This window comes from Miniopterus natalensis, chromosome X, assembly GCF_054644295.1.
Source record: "Miniopterus natalensis isolate mMinNat1 chromosome X, mMinNat1.hap1, whole genome shotgun sequence".
NCBI classification, from domain to species: Eukaryota; Metazoa; Chordata; class Mammalia; order Chiroptera; family Miniopteridae; genus Miniopterus; species Miniopterus natalensis.
In genome coordinates, this window is record NC_142103.1 from 24,387,664 (window position 1) to 24,412,179 (window position 24,516).

The window sequence follows — 24,516 nt, forward strand, 5'->3', positions numbered from 1 at the left end:
CAGCTCCTCAGTCTCTACCATATTCTCCGATTCTAGTTCCCCATAGAAGGGCCTGCTGCAGGTTCAGATTGACATCAGTAGGTTGCCTTTTCTGTATGAGCAGTTTCAGCAGCCTGGGCTCAGTGGGTTTGATTTAAAAAGACTCTGGTGAGCACTTTGCCTGCCCAGCCCCCAGAAGTGATTTTAAGCTTTTCCTCCAGTTCCCATACAATAGTCCCTGAGAGTCTCTCTCTTGTCTTGTCCTGTGAGTTGTTCTCCCTTCCCCCTCAGGACTGTGCCTTGAGGGGAATATCTGGGGCTTCTGTGAGCTGAACCAGCTCCTTTCCTGTTGGGAGTGGTGCTCTTAGCCTTCAGGAGAGGTAGGCATGCTCTGCCCCTCCTTTCCCATATCTGGTTGGCTAATCTCACAGGGTGCTCATTTCAAATTCTCCACAATGCAGACACAATTCCCAGCTTTTGCTGGCCTGTCTCCCCAGTGTAAGCCAGGAAGGTCGATGCCCATTCAGCAATCAAAACCACACAAAGCAACAAACAGACAGAGAACCTTCCCTATGAGGTCCCTTCACCCCCACGCCTTGGAACCAAGCAGGAGGGATCACAGAGTCAGCCCCATGCAGGTCTCCTGCACAGCTGATCTCAGTAAAGCTGCAACAGCTCCTTGCGCACGTCAAAAATCTCCAATTTACCCCACCAACAGATCCTGCAGCTGGAGTCCCAATTCCAACCCGCTGGAGGCTCTGGTCCCTCTCTGGTATCAGGAGGGCTCTCTTCTCCTTCCCAGCACCACACAGATCAAATGCTTTCTGGGGTTCTCCACAATGCCTTATAGGAAAGCAGAGGGCCCCTGTAGGTCCCTAATGAGTGCAGCCCCTCTGGCCCCTTTCAATTCAGAAGCCACTCCCTGCAGGACTGCCTTTCCTGCTGTCAGCACCCGGGATGAAACTCTCCTGTCCCAGCTTCTCCCATTAGACAGGTTGTTTCACTGGGAAGGCAAAGTCCCCTCCTCACAGGCACACTGATCCCCTGGCTCCCTCTGCCTGCACAAGCTCTCCTTCCCTTCTCCCCTACTCCGGGTTTGAGATCCCAGCTTTTGGATGCCAGTCTTCACTCCCAAGGGTGGGGGGAGCTTTGCAGCCTCTAAACCTCAGGCCTCACTGCCCAGCACTGGCTTCAGGGGGACTCTCCCTTTCTAAACCCCCCCCTCTCTTACCAGACTCTATGAAGTTTCTTCAGTGCTCCTTACTCAAAATATATCCACTCAGGTATATTTCTCGTTTTTCCAAGCTAGCTACACAGTATTTTAGTGGTGAATTGAGTCCATGGATGGGAGCAAGGATGCTCTGCTTCTTGTCAGAGTGCCACCATCTTCCCTCATTTATGTTTTGATTGTCTACTGCACACCAAACAATGCAGCTCCAGAGATACCATGCTGAACAAAGTCAACTGAACTCCCTTCCCTATCAGACCTTCCAGTCTAGTTGGAGAAACAGGTGCTGAACATCTCCCTAAATGGTCCTCAGGCTTCTTAGTCCCCATCTCTTCAAAGATGAACCCATCGTCTTCCACCCAAGACTCTTCTTCCCCTAGGCTCCATTATATCAGTCAAGAGACCCACTCAGTTGCACAATCAAGAAACCTATTAGTCATTCTTCATACCTCCTATTTTACTTATTAATTTCAGTATAGCACTAAGTCTTATCATTTTTAGCCTCTGAGATATCTCTCAAATCCATCTTCTACCTGTCTCCTCTGCCATGAACCTAATCCAGGTCATCATTATTTCTCTCCCAGAGATCAGAGTCTCCTCCCTGGGTTCCCTGTGTCTGGTCTTCCATTCCCTTCCTCTTGTGATATACATAGAGTTGATACTGCATGAACTTGGCTAAGCCTCTTTCCCTTTTGGGGCTTTAGTATCTCCATCCTGAACTGGATGATTTCCTGTCATGTGCATCTCTCTTTTCTGTGGTTCTATGATCAGGATGTTCTTTATTGCACTTGCGTGCTACTTTCTAGACTTCCAAAGAAGATACTATACCTCAGCCACTGGTCTCTCAGTGTGTATATTCATGAGTTCATTTTTCCATTCTTTCAGCAAACATTTACTGAGCACCTACTGTGTACTAGACATTGTATGTAGCATGGCAGATTCAGTGGGGAGTAAGACATGGGCTTTGTCCTCAAGAAGCTCAATCTGTTAGGGGGTGTGGTTACAAACAGGCAACCTAGCACATACTATGGGTGGGGATAATTATGGAAGGCTCCCAGAAGTAGCTGGTATCTTGATTGGAGCCTGAATGATAAATAAGAACTATCCAGGTGAACAGAGACATGCATATACAAAGGTCCTGGGTAAGGATGCCAGGAGAGAGTAATGCAAGACTAGAGGAGTGCAGATCAATTGGGATGCTGTGGCAACAGTCTAGGGTAGAGATAAGGAAGATCATAAACTAGGGCCATAGGGATAGAGAAAAATGGACAGGTTTGAGTTATATTTTGGAGGTATAATTGATAGTTCTTGGTGGTAGATTGGATGTGGAAGATGAGGGAAAGATGAAGTCAGGAGGACACTTGGGTATCTGGCTTGATCAGCTTTATGGATGGACTGCCATTTACTGAGTTCATTCCACTAACTCAGGAAGAAGGAGCTGGTTTGGGGAATGGGGGTGGGGAGAAGATGATGAGTTCAGCTTTGGTCATTTTGGGTTTGAGTTGGGATATCCAGTAGGAGAGGTCTGATAATCCATTGGCTCTAAGATCTGGCATGCTGAGAAGAGAAATCTCGGTTAGAGGTTCAAATTTGGGAGTCATTAACATGTAAATGAGGTCCCCTTAGGAGAATGAGCAGACACTGAAGAGACAAGTGACCAATAGAGCCAAAACACCAGGGCTAAGTAAGGGGTGAAATGCTCTCACAATACATGCATAGCCCATGGTCAGACAATAGTAAGGGGAAGGCCTGGAGGGGGACGGGAGCAGGATGGAGGGGGTCAATGGGGGAGAGAAAGGGGGACATCTGTAATACTTTCAACATAAAGATAAATTTTTTAAAATGCTCTCACAGGTACTTCTCATTCCTAGGCACACATCTCTGCCCCAAAGAGAGTTTCTCAATAATGTCTGTGCATCTTCCACTTTAGAGAAGGAGCATTAAGTAATCAATCATAATTTTTCCATTTTATCATAAATTATACCTAAATAGGAAAGGGAACTGATACTTTATGCCATCTACCAGGTGTTTTAAATTCATTAACTCACCCGGCGGGGCGTGGCCCAGCAGTTGAGTGTCGACCTAGGATCCAGGCGATCTGGGTTCCATCCCTGGTCAGGGCACATGCCCGGGTTGCAGGCTCTATCCCCAGTCAGGGGCATGCAGGGGGCAGCCGATCAATGACTCTCATCATTTATCTCTCTCTCTCTCTCCTTCTTCTTTCCTCTCTCTGAAATCAATAAAGATATATTTTTTAAAAATAATAAAATACATTCATTAACTCACTTAAATGTTCATAATAACCCTACACCAAAGCTATTATTGCTCAGAGCCCTAGAGACTTGGAGCAGTTAAGTCACTTGCCTAAGGTTACATAGCTTTTAAATGGCAGTAAGGAGATTTGACTTCAGGTCTGTCTTACTCCAGAGCCTGCACCACCTCCTGTAATATAACAAGATCCTTAGGAAAACCTGTGCACCCCCCTTGTCCCTTTTATGCTTCATAAATATAATTTGCATCCTTTAGCTTAACATTTTGCTCTCTCCATTAAAATGCAAATCCCCCTGGGGAGAAGTAAAGCTCTAAGTTGTTGTCAGTCATTTATGCCTCAGTGGGAAAGAGTTTCAAATTCTTCCATAGGAACAAATTTTAATTTTATAGCAGGGCACTGGAAACTTGAGGGAGGGATAAAAAGGCAGGAAGTGGCCTCATAATGAAAAGTCAACCCCTGGTCAGTTTCACAGTCTTACCTAGTTTGAGGCACGTGTTTTTCAGATTCTTAGATGCCATTTCTGTGTATGTGTTCTACTTTATATGCACACCCATTTCTGGGTGTTACCTCAGTTATCTGGGGTTAGGGCTGGGGCTGGGGCTGGGGCTGGGGCTGGGGCTGGGGCTGGGGCTGGGGCTGGGGCTGGGACTGGGGCTGGGGCTGTGGGTGGGTGTGGTCTGATCTAATACTTTAAAATGTATATTGTCCCCAACTCACTGTAGTCATCAGAAGGCAGCCAGCCTGGGCTGCAGTTGTGAACCTGCAGTTTCTGGCCTTAGGCACAAGTCCCAGCTCATTCTCTTGAGAATTAGACACTGATGTGCCTGTGTAAAAATCCTGAGCAGATGGGGGCAGGAGAGCTTGTTGCAAAGACTTGGAGGTGTCCCTTCTGCCCTCTCTGCGTCTATTTGCCAAAATAAATGACGCGTATCAGGGTAGGGCATTGGTCCAAGCTCATTGAAATTCTGCTAGCAGCCCAAATAGTGATGGTGTTTCAGATTGTTTCTGTGAAATGATCAGAGTTAGGAAGAGAGAAATAATGTGTGAGCATCTGGCTGCTGCAGCCTACTGATGGGGACAGTCCCAGGGGTGGACCGGGGGTTGGGGGGGCCAACCTCAAGGACCCCCTAGGACATCTGCCACTGGCAAACAGAGAAAGAGCCACACGCTGGCAGAGGCAGTGTGGTTAGAGCCCTACACTGTTCCTCAGTAGCTATGTGTGTGACCTAAGCAAGTCATTTCTCTTCTCTTGACTCCTTTTTTTCCCCCATGTATAAAATAGAGGCTGGATGGGATGGTCTCTAAGGGCCTTCTACTCAAACATCCTGTGACTTCCTTGACATTGGTTTGATTTCTTTTTCTCTGTAGTGAGGCCCACCCACCCACCTCATTATCTGTAGCCAATATGTTCTCACACTGACCTCTGCTGGCCAATATGAAAAGTGACACTGATAGCTTTGGAGGAAAACCCCCCAAAACAGTTCCTCACCTATTTAGTACAGTATTAAGCTTTAGTAGTACACCGGGCACTGCGACAGAAACCCTGTACTGTGTGATAAGGAAAGATCATACAGCTATAAGCACAGAATATGCATATCTAGAAATAGCTGACAAAGCAAACCACAAAAGAAATGTCTTTTTTTTTTTTTTTTTTTTTGCCATCTTTAATTGTTTGCAGTGCTTTGTACCACTGAATGAAAGGTCTTCAGTGGGTGGGAAGGCTCCTTGTCTCATATATTATGACTGCAGGCTCCAGAAGGCCCTGAAACCACGCTGAGGAAACAGTTCTGAGCAGTGCCCTAGAGGCCTCAAGACATCCCACAGGCTCTGCTTCTGGCCCTTTGGTCAGTCAGACAGGTTTCTAGCTGAGGCCAGCCCAAAAGTATACATTCCTTTGAGGGGTGCCATTTCAAGTGCCTTTTTGAAATAAGAATTAGAATTCAAAGCATCCATGAGTTCTTTAAGAGACTCGCTTTAAGTTCTCTGGCTGGAACTGAGAAGTAAGCTGTGCAACTATGGCAAATTCAGCATGCCCACCCAGCCAAGAGAAAGGGAGTGGGCCATGGAACCCTGCTTTCCTTGGATGGAATCAGATTTCCTGTTAAGTCCAGCCTGGAATTGTCTCACTCCTAAGTCTCCTTGCTTACTCTTGCTGAGCATGTGGTAACAAAGGCAAGAAACCAGAGCTGGAGTGTGCCCACCCATGTGCCCATTCCAGGCGCTGCTCAGGCTGTAGTGATGTGAGCAAGATGGGAATTGGGTCACACCACAATCTGCTCTCTCAGTAGCTGCTCAATAGTTTATCATACTTTCCACCTCCCCTTCCTTGATGCAGGAAAGCTTTGAGCAGGGCTCTGATTTGGGTCAAACATTCTGTGCCGTGACTGCATCCTCTCTGCTAGTAATTACATGGCTTTGGCAAGCCTGCCCTGCCCCCACCGCCATCTTCCCAACAGCTGGTTCTTATCTGTTTTCCTTGTTCCAGCCTCAGGCAGGCTGCCCGGGCCTCATGCTGACACATACATGTTCTCCTGACTGCTCATTGATGAGTTTCAGCCCTGAAACGTACTGCCCTCCTCCCATCTTTCCCTGTCCCCAATTTTCTAAGGGTTCCCTACTTCATACCACATCAGTTTGTCAACTTTCCTGCCTTGCTTTTCAGGCCCACTTCAGTTGAGGCCCACTCAGCCTTTCCAGTGTGGCCAATGACTACCAGCACCACCCCAAGTCATGGACAGAATGTAAGCATTCCACCAACTCCATGGCCAACACTTTCTTATACCATTTATGCTCTGTTCTGGACTTGTACTATTTGCTATGGTTTTGAGTACATTAGTCTTAAAAGCTAGGCCTACATTTTAGACTTCTTTGTTAATTCTCAACAGCATCCGCACTACATTTTAAAAGTAGTGTTCTTTTTCTTTTTTGATTCATATAGATAAGAGTAAGAAATAACAGAATCACTGTAAATAAAATTTCAGCAACAGAAGGTAAGAGCATAAAAAGTGAAAGCCCAGCTTCCACCCCATCATTCTCAGAAATAAGCCCATTAAACAGTCTGCAGCTTACCATCCTTTGTAGGCTGCATGCATGTTGGGTGTTGGAGAATTGCATCTCCTTGGGAAGAGCATCTTTTACTTTTTTGCAAGAGTCCTCAATCTTCATGGGCGTAAATGACACTGGAAATTTTACTCCAAAAACCCTATACAGCTAGTAGTCACTTGCACCACCAGTACATGATTCTAGCCACCACATAAAGCATCTGTCCTGTTTTCAGCCTTTTAAAAAGTAAAACTTGAAGATGAATAGTAAAGGGCATATTTAATGGGTTTTTTCTCAGAGCTTTTCACAGATCTTTAGGAAATTGGAAGCAGTAAGCAAAGGGGCAGAGAGGTGGAGATGAGGAACGTTTATGAAAATAAGCTTTCTAACTGATATGGTGTTGTGTTCTCTGAAAGATAATGAACATTACTAATGGTTTTCATTTTTCTGCCAAGAAAATTTAGTCCCTGCTGACATTTGTTCTAAATGATAGACTAGCCCACCTGTGTGGCACCCACTGGAGTTAATTCTCTGTCTCAGTCAGCTTTAAAATGTCAGCCTGAACTCTCAGACTTCATTACTACAGATATTTTATAAGCAGGTCATTCAAAATCGTCAGGCTGCTTCCTCTTGCTATCATAATTGATAGTGTATATTCTCAAGCTCCTTGGATACTACACCTTCTACATTGTTCAGTTGGCAGGAGTAAAGGGAAGGAGAATGAGATAGGGAGGGAGCAAATAAATAATTTGTGTGTGTGTGTGTGTGTGTGTGTGTGTGTGTGTGTGTGTGTGTGTGTTCCCTGTGAGCATCTTTTTCCAGTTGCAGTGGTGAGGTCCTAAGGTCTGCCAACAAAGATGAGCTCTGACATATTGGTCAGCCCATGGGTTTCTGGGTGCTCACCTCTGCACCCTGGAGACAGTGTTCTTTAGGCACAGCCATTTATGCACTTCACAGCAAGCGTGTGGTTAGCCATTTGAATGTGAGTTATAAAATGTCATGATGCTCTCCAGCATTCTGTTCTTTCACTATTTTGACAATCTGATGGATGACCTGGCATTAACTACCAAGAGGACAATATTATCCAGCCTGAATAACTAATCCCCTAAAGAAGTACAAAGTTGAAGGATCTTGGTGCACATGAATCTTATTAAATGTGCTTATAAAATATGTTCTATCCAAATAAGTTTAGCAGCCCCTAAAATAGCCTTTTCTGATCTGTGTCTGGAACTTTGGCATGCTTCTAAGCCAAAATTATTTAGTGGAGTGGTGACAGTGTTCTTTATGCATGGGAAAATGAGAAGTGTGATGTTAAGTCCTCTGTTAACTAATTGTACTCCTTCTGTCCATTTTAGGGGCGACCGGGACCCACTGGAATTCAAGGTCCAACAGGTCCTCAAGGATTTGCTGGCCCTAGTGGTTTATCAGGGTTCAAAGGAGAAAGGGGCTCCCCAGGCCCTCTGGGAACATATGGACCAAAAGGAGATAAAGTAAGAGCACCAAAGCTTGATTTTCATTTAACTTATGGGTCACAAGTATGAAGGTAAAAGGATCTAAGTCTCAGTTCTGTTTTGGAAATAACACTAATCCTGAATACCATGGTGTAGGGCTACATATTTCAATAAGAGACAAGCTGGGTAGTGTGCTACTAATGAATCAGCCCATTTCTGGACAGGCTCCCATGGCAAACAAACCATACATAAAGTGCACGTATTAGCTACTTGCTAGACAAGTGGACTCGCTGTGGTGTGAAGTCACGTGTGTTTGAACTGGGCATGAGTCAAAAATTCCAATCATCTGGGAAGTAGAGGTCAGGAATTCAAGGCAAGGCGACTGGGAAGCAAGGGATCAGAATGCATGGAAGCAATCTTGACCACAAATAGAGGAGAAAAGATTCAAGAAAAGAGATTAGTCATGTCATGGTGGCTGACTGAGTTTAGTGCTTAGTTTATTTTCCCTGCCGATTTTAGTCACCTCCTCTTCACCCCACTGGTGAGGGAGGGATTCCAACCCTAGGGTTCTGGGGATGGCCAAAGATATGCCACCTGACATTGAACAGAAGAGATGGACAACAGGTTTATTAGTCACATATACTCCCAGCACAGGGGAGGAGTACACCACACACTATGCAGGGCCACACAGAGGTTGCCCTTGGGTTCAGAATAAACCAGAAGTGGCTATGGGAGGCAGATTTTGTAGTGTCAAGGAGATGAGGTTCCCCTTGGCTCCTGAGGGAGAATATGATTGGCTTGTTTGAATAATTCAGTAGGCCAGCAGGGAACTAAAACCCACTACTCAGAGATAAGCAGGAACTGCATTTGGTCTGTTTGATTAAGAGGGTTGTTTGCCTAGGAAACCTTATCTACAGGAGCAGAGTGGAGAGGGGGAATTGTGTTTAGGCCATTTGCCCAGATGTCAAGACAGCATATAATACTGAGGCTTAGTTTTAGGCCTTACACCACATTGCCTAAGACAAGAACTGGTCTCATAACACACACATGTCCGAGACCTTAGGTAGAGGCAAGTGACCACTTCAAACTAGAATAGGGAGCAAGGTGATCCAATGTGAAAGAGGAGGTACAAAATGCTTCTTAACAATTTAGGTCATGAATTACATGAACAAATTCACTGAATCAAATGGAAGTCAATTGGATTATCTCTAACATTCCTCCTCCTACTCTTTTTTTTAGGGTCCCATGGGAGTTCCTGGCTTTCTTGGCATCAATGGGATTCCGGTGAGTGTGTCCACATAGGCATTTTAAAATAACACCTCTAGGCTCTGCCTCATACCTCAAGCACTTTGGCGTTAGCAACATCCTGTCTTATGCAAACATGCTCATGGTCATGTGTTGAGATGTGCAGTGGTCACACAGTTTCCCAGGGATTCAGTTACAGGCAACACCAAATGAGATAGTTTGGGGTGCAGAGACATGTGCAAGCATAAAAAACCATCTTAGCAAAAATGAGATAGGTCTTGTGAGTTGAGGGGAGCTTTAATTGGAGATGAGGGACTGGCTCTAAAGTGTGGAATCAGTGCCACATTACAGCACTTATATACTAATTATAAGAAATTTAAGAATGTATATGAAATTGGGAAGAAAATATCTTGATATCTTAATACATTTCGTTTCAGTAATTTGTTCTCTTCAGGCTCATCTCATTTCAGAGTGAATTTCCCTTTAGTTTGTACAAAATGACTGCTCTAAAGACCACTTGGAGGCAGCCTCTTTCATTCATCCTGAGCACCTGGATTTTCTGGAGATAAGTGGGGAGTTTGGAGCTTGCAGACGTTGTCTTCTCCCATTCCATCCAACCCAGTCCTTAGTTTCTCCATTTCTACCTCATATCCCTACTTACCGCACCACTGGAGATCACATGGTAACGTTTTGCCAGCCTTTAAAATACGGTATTTGGACCTTGCTGCTATCACTTTTTTAAAATCTTTATTGTTGAAAATATTACAGATGCCCCCTTTTTAGCCCCATTGATCCCCTCCGCCCTGCATCCACTCCACCGCCAGGCCTTCACCAGACCAATGTCTGTGTCCATGAGTTATGCTAATAAACATATAAGTTCTTTGATTAATCTCTCCCCATCCACTCCCCCATCCACAGGTTCCCTCTGAGATCCCTCAGTCTATTCCATGCTTCTATGTGTCTGGATCCATTTTGTTCATCGGTTTATTTTGTTTATTACATTCCACATATAAGTAAGATCATGTGGTATTTGTCTTTCTCTGACTGGCTTATTTCACTTAGCATAATACTCTCCAGTTCCCGCCATGCTGTCCCAAAGGATAAGAGATCCTTCTTTTTTACAGCTGCACAGTATGCCTTGGGGTAAATGTACCACAACTTTTTTATCCACTCATCTACTGATGAGCGCTTGGGCTCTTTCCAGACCATAGCTACTGTAAATTGTGCTGCTATGAACATAGGGATGCATAAATTCTTTGTGATTGGTGTTTTGCGTTTCTTAGGATATATTCCTAGAAGTGGGATCACAGGGTCAAATGGCAGTTCCATTTTTAATTTTTTGAGGACATTCCATACTGCTTTCCATAGTGGCTGTACCAGTCTGCATTCCCACCAGCAGTGTACTAGGATTCCCTTTTCTCCACATCCTCGCCAGCACTTGTCATTTGTTGATTTGTTGATGGTAGCCATTCTGACAGGTGTGAAGTGATACTTCATTTTGGTTTTAATTTGCATCTCTGATGATTAGTAGCTTTGAGCATTTTTTCATATGTCTCTTGGCCATCTACATGTTCTCTTTAGATAAGTTTCTATTTAGGTCCTTTCCCCATTTTTTAAGTGGATTGTTTGTCTTCCTTTTGTTAAGTTGTATAAGTTCCTTATCTATTTTGGGTATTAACCTTTTATCAGATGTGTGGTTGGCAAATACGTCTTCCCATACAGTGGGCTCCCTTTTCATTTTGTTGATAGTTTCTTTTGCTGTGCAGAAGCTTTTAATTTTGATGTAGTCCCATTTGTTTATTTTCTCCTTTCTCTTGCACATAGAGATATATGAGCAAACATATAGCTACGAGCGATGTGTGCGATTTTGCTGCCGATGTTTTCTTCCAGAATTTTTATGGTTTCAGGCCTTACATTTAAGTCTTTTATCCATTTTGTGTTTATTTTTGTATATGGTGTAAGTTGGTGGTCTAGTTTCATTTTTTTTATATGTACCTGTCCAGTTTTCCCAACAGCATTTATTGACAAGACTGTCTTTACTCCATTGTATGGTCTTGCTTCCTTTGTCAAATATTAATTGACCATAATGGCATGAGTTAATTTCTGGGTTCTCTGTTCTATTCCACTGATCTATATGTCTGTTCTTGTGCCAGTACCAGGCTGTTTTGATTACAGTGGCTTTGTAGTATAACTTGATATCTGGTATTGTGATCCCTCCAACTTTGTTCTTCTTTCTCAAGATTGCTGTGGCCATTCAGAGTCTTTTTTGGTTCTATATAAATTTTCGAAGTGTTTGTTTTAGATCTGTGAAATATGCTGTTGGTATTTTAATAGGGATTGTATTGAATATACAGATTGCTTTGGGTAATATGGACATTTTAATGATGTTAATTCTACTAGTCCATAAACATGGTATATCTTTCTATTTGTTTATATCTTCCTTTATTTCTTTTATCAGTATTTTGTTGTTTTCCGAGCATGGTCTTTTACATCCTTGGTTAAGTTTATTCCTAGGTATCTTATTTTTTTAGTTGCAGTGGTAAATGGTATTGTTTTTTACTTTCTCTTTCTGAGATTTCATTATTGGTGTATAAAAATGTCATCAATTTCTGGGGGTTAATTGTGTATCCTGCTAGCTTGCCAAATTCATTTTTTAAATCTAGTAGTTTTTTGGTGGAGTCTTTAAGGTTTTCTATGTACAATATCATGTCATCTGCAAACAATGAGTTTTATTTCCTCCTTTCCAATTTGGATAACTTTTATGTTTTCTTCTTGTGTGATTGCTGTGGCTAAGACTTCCAGTACTGTGTTGAATAAGAGTGGTGAACGCAGACAACCCTGTCTTGTTCCTGTTCTTAGGGGAAATGGTTTTAGTTTTTGCCCATTGAGTATGATGTTGGATGTAGGTTTGTCATATATGGCCTTTATTATGTTGAGGTATGATACCTCTATTCCCACTTTGCTGAGAGTTTTTATCAAAAATGGGTGTTAGATTTTGTTGAATGCTTTTTCTGCATCTATTGATGTGATCATGTGATTTTTGTCTTTCAATTTGTTTATGTTATGTTTCACGTTTATTGACTTGTTAATATTATACCAGCCTTGCATCCCTGGAATAAATCCCACTTGGTCATGGTGTATGATCTTTTTAATGTATTGCTGGATCCAGTTTGCTAGTATTTTGTTGAGGATTTTAGCACCTATGTTCATCAGGGATTTTGGCCTGTAATTCTCTTTCTTTGTAGTGTCTTTATCTGGTTTTGGAATTAGGCTAACACCGGCCTTGTAAAAAGAGCTTGGAAGTGTTCCTTCCTTTTGGATTTTTTGAAATAGTATGAGGAGAGTGTTAGTTCTTTTTTGAATGCTTGGCAAAACTCCCCTGTGAAGCCATCTGGGCCAGGGCTCTTGTGTACTGGGAGCCCTTTGATTACTGCCTCAACTTCATCAACAGTTATCAGTAAATTCAGGTTTTCTGACTCTTCCTGATTGAGTTTTGGAAGGTTGTATTTTTCTAGAAATTTGTCCACTGCATCCAGGTTGCCCAGCTTGGTGTAGTATAGTTGTTCATAGTATTTTCTTACAATCCTTTATATTTCTTTTGGGTCAGTTGTTATTTCACCTCTTTCATTTCTGATTTTATTTGGGTCCTCTCTCTTTGTTTCTTGATGAGTCTGGCTAGAGGTTCATCAATCTTATTTATCTTTTCAAAGAACCAGCTCTTGGTTTCATTGATTTTTATATTGTTTTTGTAGCCTCTATGTCATTCATTTCTGTTCCAATCTATATTATTTCCTTCCTTCTACTTTGGGCTTTTCTTGTTGTTCTCTTTCTGTGTTTTTAGTTGTAGGGTTAGAGAATCTGTTAGAAGTTTTTCTTGTTTTTTGAGGTAGGCTTGTACTGCTATGAACTTCCTTCTCAGGACTGCTTTCATTGTGTCCCATAGATTTGGATCATTTTTATTTGTTTCCAGGAAGTTTTTTATTTCTTTCTTGATCTCTTTGGTAACCCATTCATTGTTTAAAAACATGCTATTTAGCCTCCATGTGTTTGAATGTTTTTTAATGTTTTCATTATACTTGATTGATTTCTAATTTCATACCATTGTGGTCTGAGAAGATGCTTGATATGATTTCAATCTTCTCAAACTTGTAGAGACTTGTTTTGTGTCCTAACATGTGGTCTATCTTTGAGAATGTCTTTTGTGCACTTGAGAAGAATGTACCTTTTGTAGCTTTGAGGTGGACTGTTCTGTAAATGTCAATTAAATCCGTCTGAACTTGTGTGTCATCTAGGGTCATTGTTTCCTTGTTGATTTTTTGTCTGGAAGACCTATCCAATGATGTCAGTGGGGTGTTAAAATTCCCTAATATGACTGTATTGCTGTCAATCTCTCCCTTAAAGTCCTCTAGAAGTGTTTGTTTTTTTTTTAATAAAATTGGGTGCTCTTGTATTGGGTACATATATGTTTATCAGGGTTATATTCTCTTGTTGGATCGATCCTTTGAGTATTATGTAGTGACTTTTCTTGTCTCTTGTTATGGTCTTCATTTTGAAGTCTATTTTGTCAGATATGAATATTGCTACCCCAACTATTTTTTTATTTCCATTTGCATGGAATATTTTTTCCCTTCACTCTCATTCTGTGTGAGTCTTTTGTTTTGAGGTAGGTCTCTTATAGACAGCATATATTTGGGTCATGTTTTCTTATCCGTTAAGCCACCCTATGTCTTTTTCTTGGAGCATTTAATTCATTTACATTTAGGGTTGTTATTGATAGATACTTATCTGTTGCCATTTTGATTCTTTATACCTATGTTTCTCTTTCTCTCTATTTCTACTTCTAATTATAGCAGTTCCTTTAACATTTCCTATAATGCTGGTTTGGTGGTGATAAAGTCCTTTAGCCTTCTTTTGCCTGGGAAGCTCTTTATTTCACCATCTATCTTGAATGATAATCTTGCTGGATAAATTAGTGTTGCTTTCAGATTCTTTTTTTGCATTACCTTGAATACTTCATGCCATTCCCTTCTGGCCTGTAGAGTTTCTAGTGAGAAGTCATCTGACAGCCTTATTGGGGCTCCTTTGTATGTAACAGATTGCTTTTCCCTAGCTTCCTTTAAGATTCTCTCTTTGTCTTGATTTCTTGGCATTTTAATTATGATGTGTCTGAGTGTGGGCCTCTTTGGATTCTTTTTGCTTTGGACTCTCTGTGCCTCCTGAACTTGTGTGACTTTTTCCTTCACCAGGTTAAGGAAGTTTTCTGACATTATTTCTTCAGACAGGTTCTCTAACCCTTGCTTATTTTTCACCTCTTCTGGTACTCCTATAATGCAAATATCATTTCATGTTGTCCCACAGCTCCCTTAGACTGTCCTTCTGTTTTTAAATTGTTTTTTTCTTTTTGGTTCTCTGATGGAGTGATTTTTTTTCTACCTTGTCTTCTAATTCACTGATCCAATCCTCAGCTTCCTCTAGTCTGCTGTTTATTCATTCCAATGATACCAATTTGTTGCTATCACTTTTTAGTTATGTCGTTTGGCACTTCTCTATATATTTAATCTTTAGCCTGGACTGTTTGTCTATAGCAGTGGTTTTCAACCTTATTTAAGAGAAGAACCAAGTCTTGTGTGGAAGCCCTAAACATAACAGCTTCTTGTGTGACACTACATAATCATCTAGTATCAGGGAAGGAGGTTTAGATCTCTTTGTGCCAATCTATAGGTATTTCTTGAGCACCTGCTATATGTGCTAGCCCTCTACTATAAGGATACAGAAAAAATATATATGGCTCCACCCTTAAAGATATAATCATTGGATCCATTTTCTTTCCAGATCTAGTATACATTTATGGATTTAGAAAATAGAAGGCTCACTTACCTTGTATTTGTTACATGTATCAACAAATTGGCCATCACATTTCTATATTTTATTTAAGTGCAGAGCCTGCAAAATGCCCAGAAATGGGCCAGTGGGGCAGTAAACGTATGGAGTTGGCCATTACTTTGTGATGCCCCTTGGCATTCTCTCATGGCTGTGTTCCTATGGTCACTTTATGCAGTTTCCACTCACAATGTGTATCTTCTAGGACCCAGTGGGTAAGGGAAACTAGCAGACTTGAGGCTGCCTCTTCTATTCATCCTGTGTAGCTTGCTTCACCAGAGATGAGTGGGGGGATTTAGAGCTTTCAGTGTACTATCCCTTTCCTCCTGTAGTATCTTTTTAATGGGGACTGGAAGGAAGTGAATCCTGTGGTACAGAGGCTGATTCCTGTGGTTCAGAGCTGGAACCTGCCCCAGTGTCCAGCTGGACACTTCTGCCTCCAGCTCATAACTTAGAGAGCACTAGGGCTTGCAGGAATTGATCACTTCTCTTTGGGGCTTAATTCGTTGGGAGAATGAGTTGCAGGTGTCCAGATTCCTCCAAATAAGCGTGCTTCTCCCAGTAGAAGTCCCCACTCCCTTGGACCTTCACTGACCCTTTCCTTGACCAAAGGTTGTATATCTTTACTTTTGACTTTTGATTGCTTAGCAAGAGGCTCAAAGTCTTATTCTATGAAATTATTCTCCCTTCTTCCTCCTCTTTCTTCCAGCTATTCGTGATGCATTTATTGAGCACCTTTTATTTGCTGCTTACCTCTTCCTCCAACTGTAATTTTCCAGGAGTCCTTGATGTCTGTTCCACACCCTCTAGTTACTTATTACATATGGCCCATGGTATTTATTGATTGTCTTGTATGATAGTCTTATCTAGCTCCTTGAAAACACAAAGTATGTCTTCTGCTCCTCTCTGTGGCCTCAGAGACCCCAGGGCTGAATTCAGCATATACTAGGAACTAAAAATATTTGGGGGACCCACTCCAACCTCCAGAACCTATAAAGACAACAGTTCTCAGACTGGCAGAACTCCCTCAGACAGAGGAATACAACAAATACCCTTGGTCTAGTCAGACTAATTATTTTTCTCAACTTTCAGTGGCACTTATTAAGTAATTGGACTGAAACCAACAGCTTCCCCAACACATCGTACTAAACTGGATCACTGCACAAACCTGGTTTCCTTCTTAATGTTGGATGATTGCTAACATATGTGCCACTGGTTTTGCTCTAAAAACTCTTATTTTTGCTGTCATGTAGACAATTTCAACATGAATGAGCAAGTTACCATTTCATTACCATCCAATTCTGTGCACTATGAAACACAGCAACCAGTTGAGAGAGTGAACAAACAAGCACTCATCAACATATTCAACATTAAAACAACATAGACTAAAGGTAGTAAGGCTGTGGCTTTTAGTGATATCACAGCTGTGATTTTGGGCTGTGGGCAACCATAAGAAATGTATGTTTATCAAATGTTTTTAGTTCATATAATTTGAGAGAAGTTTTCAAGTTATCCTTTGCAATTTATGTTTAGCTTTTCACATGGAGTCAATCTTAAACATTTTCCTGCCTAGAGATGTGTAAATGAACACACCAGATTTATATCTTCAAAGTGAACACATGCCACTCACCAAATAGAAATGTTCTGAGTAACATTGCTTTTCTGGAATACAGCAGGTCCTATTCTATGTATTTCAGATGCTTGTGGTTATACAGAACCATGGTTTTCTCCCTAAAAAGCTATATTCTCTTGAAGAGCTGGCTCACACATGTGAAAAATCATTAGCAATAACCAGAAAGGGCAAAGTGCCAGAAATGTTGTGGTACTGAGAACTGAGAGGAGACAGAACTTAGTGGTGGCTGATCCTTGCTTGATAGAAGATGACTTACCATTTATTGAACTCCTATGTAGTAAACCTAGTGTCATGTAATTTTAACCACAAATTTTACATTTTATTATTATTTTAATATGTCTTTATTGATTTCAGAGAGAGGAAGGGAGAGGGAGAGAGAAATAGAAGCATCAATGATGAGAGTGTCATTGATCAGCTGCCTTCTGCATGCCCCCTTCTGGGGATTAAGCCTGAAACCTTGGCATATGCACTAACTGGGAATTGAACTGCGATCTCCTGGATCATAGGTTGATGTTCAAGCTCTGAGCCATGCTGACCAAACTTAAATTTTTATTTTAATGTTAACAACAACCCTATGCGATAGTATTATTCATCTCCATTTTACAGATGAGGAAACTGAGGTTTAAGTTGAAGAGTTGCAAAGCTGGGATTGAAGTACAAGTCTGACTGGCTCAAACATGCTGAGTCCACCATCCTATTGTATCAGCTGGATAAGAAAGGGCTGACAGGTCTGTCGGAGGTCAGAGGTTAATCACGGAGAATTTAGCTAAGGTAGAAAAGAGTGAACAGGTGTCCCTAGAATCCTGCAGATAGAAAATATCAAGAGTTTAGGCAAGAAAACTACAAAAAGATTGGGACCCAAGGAAAAGAAAATGGGGATACAAATGGGTAAGAATCCAAGCAAAGGTTTTGGTGTCAAACAGAACCAAGGTCCCAGGAGTAAGAAATATCCCTAATACTGAGCCAACTTGTCTTGTCTTAACTCATCCCTGTTACTCAACTAAAAGATTACTTCTAGCAAGCTTAGCTAGGACATTTTAAAGTGGTGATCAGGATCCCAGGAAGAAATATATACTACACTTGAAAAGGTTAACAGAAGAGTTGAGTGAAGGGTATATTTAAAGGATATGGTCGGGATTAATGGAAACAACAATGGATGGTGAAGCAACTAACACAAAGCTGTTACCACCCTTGTGCCTAAAGGGGAAAGAAAGAATGGTACTACTGGAACACTGTAAGGCCTAAAGCCATAGAATAATGATTGCCCAACACAAGCTCACTGCCTCTGTAGTGAGTATGGAGAAGAGGGGAAGATAGCATTCGCTAACTGAAGCAATAACATGACATGTGATAATGACAAAATAAGATTAAAAGTGTAGTTTTTTGAGGACCTGCTTATTTTTTACCAAGCTACTTTCAGGAGAGGTGGTGCTGTGGAAAGTTCTTCTGCTCTCTTGACCAAAATTCAGTATCATTTCTCATGCAAAGTTTTCAATACAGAAAACCATGCCAGGTTGTCCAGGTTCCAGTCTGTTCTGAGGAATCCTAAAGCCTGGCATGATTCCATGTTGGTTTCAGCTCAGCTGCCAGACAGCTAAGCCCCGACTTAGTATATTTTTGTACCCAGGGAAGGTGAAGTTGCAACACCCTATGTATCCCACCTCTTCATGTTTGATCCCTTTGGTTTCAGTTTGGATCTTATTAAAGCATTGATCCTTTTGGGAAGGGTAACACTGAACTGTCATCAGCGACATACACCTGAGTATGAAGGAGAGCTATGAGAACATCAATGATGGGGCTAAGGGAATGAACAAAGAGCCAGAGTCTGGCAACATGCTTGGCTTCCCTCACCATGGAGCTTATCAGAGAGTAGCTGAGAGTCCTTTGCCTGACTTGATCCCTTCTTTTCTCTTTAAACAGGGACACCCTGGACAGCCAGGCCCCAGAGGCCTACCTGGCCTGGATGGCTGTAATGGAACTCAAGGAACTGTTGGACTTCCAGGCCCTGATGGCTATCCTGGGCTTCTTGGACCACCTGTATGCTTCCAGATCTTTGTACATTATTTCAAATGGCTTTGCTTCCCTCCAAGTGTGCCCTTTTTCTCCTCTCTGGAGATCTCATTAAGCATCTATGGGGCATCTGTTGTAGCCCTTTGTCTAACTCAGGAGTCTGCGCTTGCAGCACCATAACATTAAAAGTCTAAAGAGTAATACCAGTTGCAGAAGATGTACACATGTTACATTACTTAGGGTTGTTTTTTAATATTTTTTAAGTTGGTAAGATTGTTAAAAGAGCCAAAGTACACACTCAAGCTATTTGATATATTCCCACATAAGGCAATATGGGAAATTTAATATTTGGAAAGCTTACATAGGATCATGGAAGCACTAACAATGGCCCAAAGGGCTTGGCAGGCTTGGTATATACTAGTGATTCTTAACCAGGGGTGATATTGTCCCCTCAGGACACATTTGACAGTTATTATTGACATTTTTGGTTATCATAAACTGGAGATATGCTACTAGCACAGGACAATATCTTCTCAACATCAAGGAATAATCTGTCCTGAAGTATCAACAGTGAGAAATAGTTGAGAAATCCTACTCTACACTGACATAGTTTGCTCCCTTCTCCCCTCCCACTGCACATTATAACCCTTGGTTCTGAGATTGAAAAAGCATTTTTCATAGTGTCATTTTTATTAAATTCCATTTATCCAGATAGAGATAAAATATTAAAATATAAGGGATTTCAAGGGATAAATACCATGCCTTATAAGGCTGCTTTTATAAGTGGCTGGAAAGAGAAAAATAACACATTTCAAGTCCATTCTCAACTTCAGTTAAAATAATTTAAGCTAATAAGGGTACTGATGTGATATATTAAGCTATAAATCATACTATTAGACAGATCCAAGGCTGCATTAATTGATTGGAATTTTACTAAAAGATCAACAGCAGCATCTTCAGTGACCAAGTTATGGATGTGGGTATATATGTCAGAAAGTGAGATGTACAGAGAGATCCATGATGGCAGAGGAGTAAGTGGAAGCAACACTCACCTCCTTCCAGGACCAAACTGGAGTTACAACTAAATTATAGAAAACTCATCCTGAATAACCAACTGAAGACTAGCTGAAGAGAAAATTTATAACCAAGGACGTAAAGTGGAGGCCACATCGAAACTGGTAGGAGAGGCGGAGGGGCGAGGGGGCTGGCCAGGCACTCACGGGCAGCAGCTGAAGTTCTGGAGGGATATATCAGCTGCGAGGGCTTCCTCCTGAGAAGTGTGGGATCTGAACCCCAAGTCAGGCTCCCCAGCCCACAGCACCAGAACCAGAAAAGGTACCCATATAACATCTGCATGTGAAAAGCAGTGGGGTTTCTCTCCACCAGAGAGAGGGAGCTAAAAATTCAGGCACTCTCTTTAAGGGCCAATGCACAAAATTTTGTTTGTAGCCACTCACCCTGGGCTCTGGCAGAGGGAGGGGAAAGTGGACTGAATTGCTTCAGGAAATTCTGGGGTTGGTGGTTCTAGGGAGAGAGCTGAGAGGTCAGCTGCCAGGATCCCTGTGCTGAGTCATTCCCGCATACTGCAGAAGCCATCTTTCTTGGGCAGAGCATTCCTGTCCATGCAGCATCAGCCTAGGGAGACTAATAGCCTCACCCACTGGAATGCCTCTCACCCCATTCTGTGGAGCATATGCCCTCCTGAGGAGTATAGCTGGTGGCTCTTTAAGTGACTGAGCCAGACAGCCTGTGGGCAGAAGGGGATCTCTGGGTGCTTTGAGACTGTTACTGACCTGCACTTGGGCCCAGTGCTAATAAAAGCAGACCTTGGTGCACAACTTGCTTCTTTCCACATGCACCCAGGCCCAGCAGAGAATCAACAAGTTGTGGATCACTGATAGCTCCAAGCAGGTTGCCCAAGGCCAGTTATAAACAGTGTCTGACATTGGCCTGCCCCAGAGCCCCTCTAAACAGGTCGAGAACCAATACACCCAGTGGCCAGCTTCAGACAACAACAGAACAAGATCCAATAGGCTTCACAAGCAGAATATCCACAGGTAGATCTCAGCAGGCACTAAACCCTGCTGAGGTGAATTCCTCTTCATGTGATCAACACCTGCACAGTAGCTTGCACACTATGTTGGGGGTTGAACCTCACTGTCAGCCAGCCTGAGGGTTGATGCCATGCACAAATGGGCCAATAGCAATCAAGACTCAGTTACAACAGGAGGGCCTACATAACATGCACAAGGGACATTCTTAGAGCACCAGCTCGGGTGATAAGGGAAACTGCACCACTGATCCCACAGGTCACCTACTACAAAGGCCACCCTACCAAGACTTGGAGTCATAGCAAATCTACCCAATACATAGAAACAAACACAAAGAGGCAGGGCAAAGTGGAGAGACAAAGAAATAGGCCCCAAATGAAAGAACAAGAGACTTCTCCAGAAGAAAAGCTAAATGAAATGGAAGTAAGCAATTTATCAAATATAGAGTGGAGAGTAATGATTATAAAGATATTCAACAGCATTAAAAAGGACATAGAAACCATAATAAGGACCACTCAGAAATGAAGAATGCTATACCTGAAATAAAGAATACACTGGAAGGAGCCCGGCTGTTGTGGCTCAGCAGTTGATCATCGACCTATGATGCAGGAGATTGCGGTTCAATTCCCAGTCAGGGCACATGCCCAGGTTTCAGGCTTGATCCCCAGTAGGGGGTGTGCATGAGGTAGCTGATCAATGACTCTCATCACTGATGTTTTCATCTCTCTCTTCCTTTCCCTTCCTCTCTCTGAAATCAATAAAAAATATATTTTAAAAAAAGAATACACTGGAAGGAATAAACAGTAGATTCAATGAAGCAGAGGATCACATCAGTGATTTGGAAGACAAGATAGAAATAAACACTCAATCAGAGCAGCAAAAAGAAAATAGAATTTTAAAAAAGAGGATAATTTAAGGGACCTTTGGAACAACATGAAGCATAACAACATCCACATCATAGGGGTACCAGGAGGAGAAGAGAGATTGCAAGGAATCAAGGACCTATTTGAAGAAATAATGAGTGAAAACTTCTGTAACCTGGTGAAGGAAAAGACCTACAAGTCCAGGAAGTGCAGAGAGTCCCAAACAAGATGGACCCAAAGAGGCCCACACCAAGACATATAATAATTAAAATAGCAAAAGCTAAAGGCAAATAGAGAATCTTAAAAGCCACAAGAGAAAGGCACTCAGTTACCTACAAGGGAACTCCCATAAGACTGTCAGCTGATTTCTCAACAGAAACATTTCAGGCCAGAAGGGATAGGCATGAAATATTCAAAGTGATGAAAAGCAAGGACTTACAACCAAGGCTACTTTACCCTGAAAGACTATCATGTAAATTTGAAGGAGAAATAAAGAGCTTCCCAGAAAAGAAAAGGCTAAAGAAGTTTGTTTCCACCAAACCAGTATTACAAGAAATGTTAAAGGGCTTGCTTTAAGAGGAAGAAGAAAGAGGAGGAGGCAGAGGAGGAGAAGGAGGGGGAGGAGGAGGAGGAGAAAAAGAAAAAAACAGAGGAACAAAGTTTAAAAAAATAAAATGTCAATAAATACGTACCTAACAATAATCACTTTAAATGTAAATGGCTTAAATGCTCCAAAAATTTTGATTACTAAAAATATAGGATAGCTGAATGGATAAGAAAACAAGACCCATGTATATGCTGTTTTCAAGAGACCCATATCAGAACAAAAGATAAGAGACAGACTAAAAAGTAAAGGGATGGAAAATGATATTTCATGCAAATGGAAAGAAAAAGCTGGGGTACAGTACTTATATCTGACAAAATAGACTTTAAAACCAAGGCTATGGTTAAGAGACAAAGAAGGACACTACATAATGATAAAGGAAACAATCCAAAAAGAGGATATAACCCTTGTAAACATTTATGAACCTAACATAGAAGGACCTAAATATGTAAAGCAAATCTTGATGAACAAGAGGGAGAGACTGACAGTAATACAGTTATAGTAGGGGATTTTAACACCCCACTGACATCAATTGACAGATCTTCTAAACAGAAAATCAACAAAGAGACAGCAGCCTTAAATGACACACTAGATTAGAAGGATTTAATTTATATCTTCATAGCATTTCACCCCCAAAGCAGCAGAATATGCATTCTTTACAAGTGCCCATGGAACATTTTCTTTGATAGACTACATGTTAGAGCACAAAACAAGTCTCAATAAATTTGAGAAGATTGAAATCATATCAAGCATCTTCTCTGACCATAATGCTATGAAACTTGAAATTAATCAGAAGAAGAAAACTGAAAAATACACAAAGACATGGAGGCTAAATAACATGTTAGTAAACAATGAATAGGTTAGCAAAGAGATCAAGGAAGAATCAAAAGTACCTTGAAACAAATGAAAATGAGAACACAACAACCCAAAGTCTGTGGGACACAGGGAAAACAGTCCTAAGAGGTAAATTCATAGCATTACAGGCCTCTCTAAAGAAACAAGAAAAAGCTCAAATAAACAATCTAACTTTACACTTAAAGGAACTTGAAAAAGAACAAAAAACATGGCCCAAAGTGAGTAGAAGGATGGAAATAATAATGATCAGCACAGAAATAAGTGAAATAGAGCCTAAAAAAATACAAAACAAAAGTCAATGAAATCAAGAGCTGGTTCTTTGAAAAGATAAACAAGATTGACAAACCTTTAACTAGACTCATGGAAAAAAAATGGGAGGAACCCGGCCGAGCATGGCTCAGCGGTTGAGCATCGACCTAGGATCCAGGAGATCCTGGTTTGATTCCAGGTCAAGGCACATGCCCTGGTTGCGGGCTTGATACCCAGTTTGGGGTGTGCAGGAGGCAGCCCATCAATGACTCTTTCATCATTTATGTTTTTATCTCTCTCTCTCCCTCTCCCTTCCTCTCTCTGAAATCAATGAAGATATATTTTTTTAAAAGTGAGAGGACCCAAATAAAATCAGAAACAAAAGAGAAGTAACAACTGACACCAAAAAACCACAGAAGATTGTAATAAACTATTACAAACAACTACATGCTAACAAATTGGACAATCTGAACAAAATGGATAAATTCCTAGAAACATACAATCTTCCAAAACTAAATCAGGAACAGTCAGAGGCTCTGAATAGAAAGATTGCAACTATTGAATTTGAAGCAGTAATCAAAAAACTACCAACAAACTAAAGCCCTAGACTGAATGGCTTTACAGGTGAATTTTACCAAACATTCAAAGAAGAACTAATACCTATCTTCCTCAAACTATTCCAAAAAATTCAAGAAGAGGAAAGACTCCAAACTCATTTTATGAGGCCAGCATTATCCTGATTCTAAAAACAGATAAAAACATGACAAAGAGAGAAAAGTATAGGCCAATATCCCTGATGAACATAGATTCTAAAATCCTCAACAAAATATTAGCAAGCCGAATCTAGCAATATATTAAAAAAAGATAATACACCATGATCAAGTGAGATTTATTCTGGAGATGCAAGCCCCAGGTTATCATAAAGAACCTTGACATCTAAGGACCAAACCAATATGCAGCTGTGTATGTGTGGTAGACGGGGTTGTATTACCAACATAGTATGAGCTGTTTATGTCACAAAGCTCTTCAAACACTGCCATGGCAACAGGAGAGGAGAACAAATCACAAATGTGTTAAGAAAATGAATATCCAGGAAATAAATGAAGTGCTCTTCCCAACAGGAAGAAAATAAATCTTGAGGTAATGAACATCTG

General features: G+C 41.4%; 1 protein-coding gene across 1 annotated transcript in view; it reads left to right on the forward strand.

Moving 5' to 3' along the window:
• Positions 1-24,516, forward strand: part of COL4A6 (collagen type IV alpha 6 chain) — a 289,590-nt gene that overhangs the window by 208,270 nt on the left and 56,804 nt on the right. The window contains exons 4-6 of the mRNA XM_087813319.1: positions 7,877-8,011; positions 9,212-9,256; positions 18,651-18,767. Coding sequence (XP_087669445.1) covers positions 7,877-8,011; positions 9,212-9,256; positions 18,651-18,767 — 297 coding nt within the window. The remainder of the gene's footprint in view (positions 1-7,876; positions 8,012-9,211; positions 9,257-18,650; positions 18,768-24,516) is intronic.